Source organism: Panonychus citri, unplaced genomic scaffold (assembly GCF_014898815.1).
Source record: "Panonychus citri isolate SS breed McGregor unplaced genomic scaffold, ASM1489881v1 Contig00111, whole genome shotgun sequence".
Lineage (NCBI taxonomy): Eukaryota > Metazoa > Arthropoda > Arachnida > Trombidiformes > Tetranychidae > Panonychus > Panonychus citri.
In genome coordinates this window covers 1,013,215-1,021,880 of record NW_026515516.1, presented here as the reverse complement: position 1 = coordinate 1,021,880, position 8,666 = coordinate 1,013,215, and the positions used below count along the sequence as shown (strand labels likewise).

The 8,666-nt window shown below is 33.0% G+C and overlaps 1 protein-coding gene across 1 annotated transcript; it reads left to right on the top strand.

Moving 5' to 3' along the window:
* Positions 1–589: 589 nt before the first annotated feature.
* On the top strand, positions 590–5,998 carry LOC128389869 (uncharacterized). Its single transcript, XM_053349509.1, has 3 exons — positions 590–2,301; positions 2,682–2,852; positions 3,873–5,998. Exons 1-3 carry the CDS (start codon positions 817–819, stop codon positions 5,688–5,690), a joined length of 3,474 nt encoding a protein of 1,157 aa, XP_053205484.1. The 5' UTR covers positions 590–816; the 3' UTR covers positions 5,691–5,998.
* Positions 5,999–8,666: the final 2,668 nt, after the last annotated feature.

Sequence of the window (8,666 nt, the reverse complement as noted above, 5' to 3'; positions counted from 1 at the left end):
CCACCTACGAAACATTTTTCCCTTCATATACTCACAAAGTGTATAATTTACACTCTCTCTCTCCAATGTCCAGTTCGATAACATTGATGTTTACCAAACTTTTCGAACTTTTTTTTTCTTCACTTCTCTCCATCTTCTGGATGAAATTCAAGTAAAAGAAACAAAAAACGATTGAAAATTGATAAACATTTTCTTCAATTTCTCATGTGAATGAATTATTGGAAATCAATAGAAAAAAAAGAGAAAACTTGATTTTCTGTTACTCATGGGGAAGAAAAGAAAATCAATTCCTTAACTAACCGATAGATGGAAATAATTCAAAGACTTTCTCATGATTGAATTTTTATTTCTTATATTCTCTCTCTTTCTCTCTCTCTTCTACACCCATTTATATGTAACAATAATTTTGGACCTTTTGATAAAAATCGAAATCGAAATCGATTAAATTCTTTTTCTCCCAAAAAATCGACTGTTACCGATTCTCTTTTTTTCTATTCTCCCAATGAGCTCGATTTTCTTCTGCGCACAAATCGATCGTCAATCGATTAGAAGAAAAGATCATTGGAAAAGAGAAACAAGTTTTCTCTCATTTCAAGTTATTCCTCTTTTCAGTAAACATAACAAATTCTATTCTTCATTTTATTCTAAATTCTTTTTTTTTTCTCTTCTCTTTTCTACCTGAAAAGATACATCAACAAATATATTTTCTACTTTGAGCTTGGTAATGTAGCTGTTTAAAGTGTTTTTTTAAAAGAAAATTTCTTCTCTTTTTTTCTTGTTTTCTCTTCTATTCTTATTGGGGCTTCGTTATATACTATGCATCCTTTTGATGACAAGTTGATACAAAATCACCATCAATTTCATCCTCCACCACCACCACCACAACCACCACCTCATCACAATGATCTTTATGTGCCAAGAAAATGTGGAAATCAAAAGAGGATTATTATTAATTCATTAACGTGCCTTTTAGTACTTGTTCAATTGTCAACAATGTGCCATTTGATTAGTGCTTCACCTCCACCATCACAACAACAACCACAACAACCACCTTCTTATTCACCCCATGGATATAAGTTAAATGTAAATTTACCTTCATCATCTTCATCATCTTCATTAGTGTCACCCTCATCTTCAGTGTTATTACCATCTCCTGCAGCGTTGTCATCATCTTCATTATCTTCTGCATCATCATCATCATCATCATCGTCCATGTTGATGACTAATTTTGCCATCTTAGATTATTATGTTACACCAAATGTGACCATTAATTTTACCCATATAGCTTATGATAATCGTAGTGATCGTCTCTATGTTGGTGCATCTAATTGGTTATATCAATTTAATTCATCATTAGAGGTTGAAGTGGCAATTGAAACTGGTCCAGTTGATGATAGTCCAAATTGTTCACCAAATGATTGCTCCGGTACCGATACAACAATGTTAACAACCAATTTTAATAAAATTCTAGTCATTGATGAAAATTCATCTAAATTAATTGCTTGTGGTTCTGTTCATCAAGGAGCCTGTCGTCGACATGATCTAGATAATATTGCCTCACGTGAGGAATTGATACCAATACCGGTTGCTGCTAATGATGAAAACTCGTCAACTTATGCTTTCATTGGTCCAGCTCGTTATATGCTCCATAATAAGCCAGTTAAATCAGTACTTTATATTGGTACAACCAACAGTCGCCTTGGTACTTATCGTGATATTGTACCAGCAATTGCAAGTCGATCTCTTGAATCTGGACCTAAATTGTTCAGTGTAATTGAAAGCTCTTTCTCTGATTCTACCCTGGTTGACATTGAATCTCACCTTAAAGATTATTATCTAGTTAAATATGTATATGGTTTCCATTCAGATGATTTTATCTATTTTGCCACCGTACAAATGAAGTCTCACCTTCGTGCACTTCAAGAGTGGGGATATGTTACCCGTTTAGCAAGAGTTTGCTCATCCGATGCTGCATATAACACTTATACTGAGGTAACCTTAACCTGCCTTGGTCCTGATGGTACTGATTATACACTATTACAAGATGCGGTTACCATTAAAGCGGGTAAAACTTTGGCCGCTGATCTAAATGTTAAACCAGGATCACCTTTATTGATTGGTGTTTTTTCAACATCCAAAGATCACACTTGGGATCCATCTGATTCATCAGCAGTTTGTGTCTATTCAATAGCAGATATTGAAACAAAATTCAATGAAAATATTCATTTATGTTACAATGGAAGTGCACTTACCCGAAATATGGATTATATTGCTGGAAATATAAAAGATTGTCCATCAGGAGTAAGTATTGACCACTTAGAACTTTTTTCTCACTCTTTTCCCTTCCTCTCTCTTTCCCTTTCTTCTTTTTTTATCATCTTTTACCTCTTTAATCATCATCACTTTCAAATCATATTCGATTTTACTTTTCTTTTCTTTTCTTTACATCACTTTTGTGATGCTGTGAGTTTTTCGCAGAAAAAAGTCAATTTATCAACAATAGCCAACAATTGGCGAATCCATGACAGGGATTCGCCAATAATTCTTAACGTTTCTCTCTCTCTCTCTCTCTCTCTCTCTCTCTCTCTCTCTCTCTCTCTCTCTCTCTCTCTCTCTTTTCTCATCTCATTTTTTTCTCTTCTCTTGTAACATTTTTCTCTATTTTTTTTTTGCCTCAACAGAAAGGTAATGTTGCAAGTTTTTGCAGTGAAACCTTAAAGTTAAATGGATCCATCCCAATAGTGGCAACATCAGCGATAACTTATAACGAAACATTATCAGCAATCACAGCATTAACCGTGGACCAAACAAACGTAGCATTTATCGGTACATCACAAGGACGCCTTAAGAAGGTGAGTAAACCAACGAAAACGACAACGAAAAACATTCACCACAACTGACCGATTCTCAAAGTTTCCAAGAGCTACAAGTTTAACTCGAAATTGATAACGAGTCCATTAAAGAAAGATTTATATTAATTCCTGTATTGGAAATTAATCCGGTTACTTTTTTTCTCTAAATGGATTATTGAAACTTCTCAACTTATCCTTGAGATGTTTGAATATTATTGCCATAAATTATCTCTCTCTCTCTCTCTCTCCCTTTTTGCTAACAGTAAACAAGATTCATGAAATAATTGAATTGATATTTATATTCAATCAGTTTATGGATTATGATTAGTTTTGTCCTAGAGATGGTAATTAAACTTTTCTTCCTTGGAATTGAACTTTCTCATGTAAATTGGTTGAAGCTTTATGGATACGACATGATAATATTACTACATTATTATTATTATTACCATGATTGTATTTAAATCATTAAGCTTTGGAAATTTATCTCTCTTTTATTACAACCAGTTAATGAAAAGATTCTTGTATTAATTTCAGAATTTTGTATGTGCATGTGTGCCGTTAATTCAAAGTAATTAGGATTCTCCTAGCAACAGAAAATCTCAGGCAACAAATGATCAGCTTCTTATTATTAAATCAAAAAAAAAAGAGATACAGAGATTAGTTGACTTGCTCAACTAACAATACTTATTTTCTGGTAGTAATCAACTTGGTGGACCCCTCATGATAACAACTTTATCCCAATTGTTACGAGCATAATGTTAATACCCTATTCTCAATCAAATAATTAACTAACTAGAATATCTTTATCATCAAGCAAATATCTATTACACTTGTTATTTGCTTAATTTTCTCATCGTAACAATTGTATCTTTACCTTTAATCTATTACAATTTTCCTGGGTTTTGGTTTTCATTACATCTTATTATTGTTATTGTTTTCTTCATCATCTTCATCTTCATCTTTCCTTTCTTATCTTATTGTCTTTTTTTGTTTCTTCCCTCTCTCTCTCTCATGAAATAGATTCTTCTTTCTCATGCCAATCAAGGTGAAGAGTTTGGTGAAATAACCATTGACCCTGGTCATCCAATATTATCTGATATGCACATCCATTCAAATCAGCGTTACCTTTACGTTGCCTCACCTTACCGTTTGGCTAAAGTTGAAATTGAAAGTTATCCAGGATTATCTGAATCTAATTTTGTTAAAGATCAAAATTCACAGCGATTATCATCAAGTGAACCACCACCATCTCCATTGAACTTTAAGGTTTCCGTATTATCATCTAAAAGTGTTAATTTTACATGGTCACCCATCCATCCATCCTTATTATTATCATCATCATCATCATCCTCATCATCATATTCATCATCTAACCATGGTTATATTATACGTTATTGGAAAGTTTCTGGTTTAACCGGAAATGATATTACCAAACAAGTGAATATCTCATCACTAACAACAACAAACTATTTGATCTCCAACCTTGATGCCGGTTCCAATTATGAGGCTGAAATTGTCGCCTTTAATGGTATCGGTTTAGGAAGTCCATCTCGTATAGTGAAATTTTTGACACTTGAAGATGCACCAACAGGTCCACCACTGAGTGTTCAAACCTTTGCCCGTGGACCTCACACCATACGAGTTACATGGAAACCACCATCTCATGATAAATGGAATGGTAAAATCACTGGTTACCATGTTTGTTATCGTGTAATTTCATCATCATCATCATCATTATCATTATCACCAAATTGCCAAACAGCCTTTGTTTCATCATATTCCAATAGTCATGAATATATGTTAACCTCCCTATCCAGGGATACAACTTATTTAATCACTGTGAGAGCCTCCAATGCTGCCGGAACGGGTCCTGAATCTCCCGAAATCTCTGTGAAAACTTTACTAGGTGATTTACCTTCAATACCTCGTGTAAATATTAAGTCAACCAGTTCAAATTCATTAACAATTGTTTATACAATTAACTCTTCAAATGCTCCAATCTCAATGTTCCAATTAAATTATAAAGAATCGAAAGATATTTCCTGGAAACAAATAACTTTACCCCATCAACATGAATCCCTTTCAACCCACAGTGAATATATTTTAACAAATTTAAATCCAATGACAATTTATAAACTTTATATGACCGCTTCAAATTCATTTGGTATTTCCGATCCTAGTCCAATAATAATTAGTAAAACAACTCGATCAGTTCGTGATACTTTAGGAGGAGGAGGAAGTGAATCATTATTACCCGATAATCAGATAGGTCGAGAAAGTGGTACAAACAACCGAGGTACTGGTGGTAACAATAATTCCGGAGGTTCACCCGTTATGTCTGAAATTGCCAATGCAGTGACCATAATAATTGGCCTTGGTGCTATTGTGATTGTTTTACTTATAGTATTTGTATATTCACGTAAAATCCGTTCCAAGGGTCCAGCAAAGACAAGCTTTGAATTTTGTCAAACTTATCAAACAGGTAACCTTGCTTATAATCCAGCATCAACCAATGGGTCTCATCATCAGCTTACCCATCCTTTACACTCAACTGGACACCATGTTCATCCTCACCATACCCATCATCCTCTTCATCAAACATTTGGCTCTTCAAGTCCAGACTATGGTGATCCTGAATCAGATAGAACCCTTTCCCTAATTAACACACCCATGATGGACACTGTTGACCGAACCATGTCCCTTATGCATGGGTCACTAGGAGTGACAACAATCAATCAACTGACCAGTCCCTATTCAAAGATACTCATTGATACAAGTACAGATAAACGTAATTCAACTTATCTCTGCTCTCGTCATATTTATGATTATCCGCAATGAATTAATTGGAAATACATAAACAACAACAGCAGAAACAAAATTTCTTAATTTTCTCAAAAAAATCAAATTGATTTAAATCAAAAAATCTTTATTGATGATAAAAAGTCTAACCAGTGAGTTGATGGCTCCTTAAAACACACAATCATACACACACATACACATTTAAAAATGACAACCAGAGATACATAAATATCACAAAGTCCAGTGCAACATAATTAAAGTTAATTACACTTAAAGAGTTATTTATTAAGATAATTTATGTGACACCGATGAAAAAAAAACTCATCTCATTGATTATCATGATGATGGTTATGATGGACTCTTTATGGATGGAGGAGCAATTGCAGTTTCGTTTATTTTTTTTTCTGGAAGCTAAATGATCCTGATGATTACTAAAAAGCCTGATGATGATACTGATGATGGTCAATGATTTAAAAAGGAGAGAGAAAGACAAGAAGTGAATATAAATGTTTATATTAATGCTTTCATACTACACTTAAAAGTTACGAGATGTGATGAGATGATACAGATTATTTTATAATAAATATATGTTATCATACTCTAATTGATAAATCAACACAAATCAATTACAACACACACACACACACATACTGAGCGTGCCTACGTGTTTTGGTACGGACCTGTTGTAATTATCTTGATGATGATGATAATGATAATATGACTATGTGTGTGTCTTCAAGATCTCCTCATCTTCCTCCTGCATCCCTACCCAGTTATTTTGAATGGTTGGAAGTTTATTAATATGTTTTTACGTTTGCCGTTTAAAATCAAATTACCTTGGACGAGAGAGATAATCCTTAATCTTGGATGATTAACGAAATCTCTCTCTCTCTCTCTCTCTTTTCTTGTCTTAATATTAGAGGAATAAGCTGATAAAATAAAGAATATGAGAGAGATTTGATCATCTCTCTCTCTCTCTCTCTGTCTCTTTTCACCTTTGCGGCATTGTCATCACATTAGTATATATCTCCTACCATGTCAAAGTATAAATGATTGTAGATTTTGCCTTTTCATCATCACCATCATCATCATCTAACTGTCAACAATGATAATGGTTTTTTTTACTACCAATGGTACTCAGCTCTCTCTCTCTCTCTCTCTCTCCACCCATCTCTCACAATGATGAATTTTTTGTTTGGGAGTGGATTCAAATAGGAAAAAGTTATCTGTCAACGGAAACAGTGACACACATTCACCATGACCTGAGACAAGTCATGTCCACTCACACAAAATGATACTTGCTAATTTTAATTACAACATGACAGTAAACATAAAAACCACCATGACAGTTTTTTTACCAACACTACACTTTTGCATATAAACAAATCGTAACAACCACTTTAATTACCAAATTACACACACACACACACACATAATTCATTAAGTTAACCCAACAAACTTACCCTTGGTCTTTTGTAACATTTTGATGCTGATGATGATAATGATTAACAAGATGATGAAGGAGGAGGAGGAGGATTAATGTTTATCATCTCAAAAAGTCAATGGTATTACTTTGGAAAAGAATAAGAAGAAAAAAAACAACAACAACAATCAAAAGAAAAATTTAAAAAAAAGAAAGACATGAAAACAAGGGAAGATGAACCTTCTAATTGGAAGAGAAAAAGAAAATGATCCCAAACAAAGCACAATTTTCATCATCTTTTATCTTCTCTGTCTTGTTTTTCAGCTTCTTCTTTCTCTTTCTCTCTCACTCTTTATCATCCACGTTGATGATGATGATCTATGTTCATCTTTCTCATCATTATCATCCTCATTAACCAACATTGTGCTCTCAGTGTGTCTATCAACTTTTATGTTACCTCACCATGTTTGTCAACCTTTAAAGGTGGGAAGGTGTATCATCATCAGCATTTACTTTATCATCATCGTCATCATCATCATCATCGTTTGAGTAAATAGCTGAACATGAAGCAAATAATAAGGAATGATACATGTTATGTGTTTTTTTTTACCTGATACTCATCATCATCATGACGGTAAGTGTTTTGTTTTATGTTATTACATATTCATTTTATTATTATTGACTTCTGTTAGCATCAATCTCTTGTTTATCATTATCTTTCATTATCTATTAACAAGATATATAGTGGTTTTAACATTGTAAACACAACTAACACATGACAATTGATGATCTTGGTGTATATTATATATCTGAAAACAATCATCATGATCAGATCAATTTTCAAATGTAATATAACAAATTTAATGATGGTTTATATGTATTGTTATATTATCTTTAACTAGAAAATCAAAATAACTGTTTAACATCATCACCTTTTCACAGTTTAAATAATTTACTGTTTCTCTCTCTCTCTCTCATCATCATCATATCTTTTTACTAAACGATTTTACTCTTAATCATTATCTTCATCATCTTGTTTCATTAAATATCTCAAATTATCTTTTAACAAGAAGAAAATACAAATTACTATTAAATCGTAATTGGATAGAGAATAGGTTTCTCCTTATTCTTTGTAACCATTATCAGATTCAACAAAACAGAAACAACAACAACAACACTGTAAACATCCTGTAATCTTTGTGAAGAGTCAGTGATGATGATGATGAGAGAAAGAGAAGGAGTATCATCATCTTGTCTCTTTAATCGTCATCAATAATTGTAGGATAAAATTAGAAGAGAACAATTTCTTGACGAGTTTTCCGCATCATCTTCTCTATTCATTCACTAAGTTCTAAACTCTTTCTCTCTCATTCTCCCATTCTCTTAATCATCTTCTATTACGTTAAATTGTCTTATTAACTATTCTTCTCACTTATGTTTCTTGTCTCAAGATTTTCATCCTCTCATCTCTTTAATACTCTCTTTTACTCACTCTCTTCAATGTTTATTTATCTGTCTGTCTCTCTCTCTTCTTAATTCAGTTCAATTTTGTTTCATTAAGATGATGATCTTCATCTTCCTCATCCTCTTGA

Excerpts from the sequence above, each read along its gene's own strand:
- LOC128389869 (XM_053349509.1), top strand. The coding sequence starts at position 817 with ATGCATCCTTTTGATGACAAGTTGATACAAAATCACCATCAATTTCAT. Across the intron at positions 2,302-2,681 it reads TAAAAGATTGTCCATCAGGA|AAAGGTAATGTTGCAAGTTT; the intron begins GTAAGTATTGAC and ends TTGCCTCAACAG. Across the intron at positions 2,853-3,872 it reads CACAAGGACGCCTTAAGAAG|ATTCTTCTTTCTCATGCCAA; the intron begins GTGAGTAAACCA and ends CTCATGAAATAG.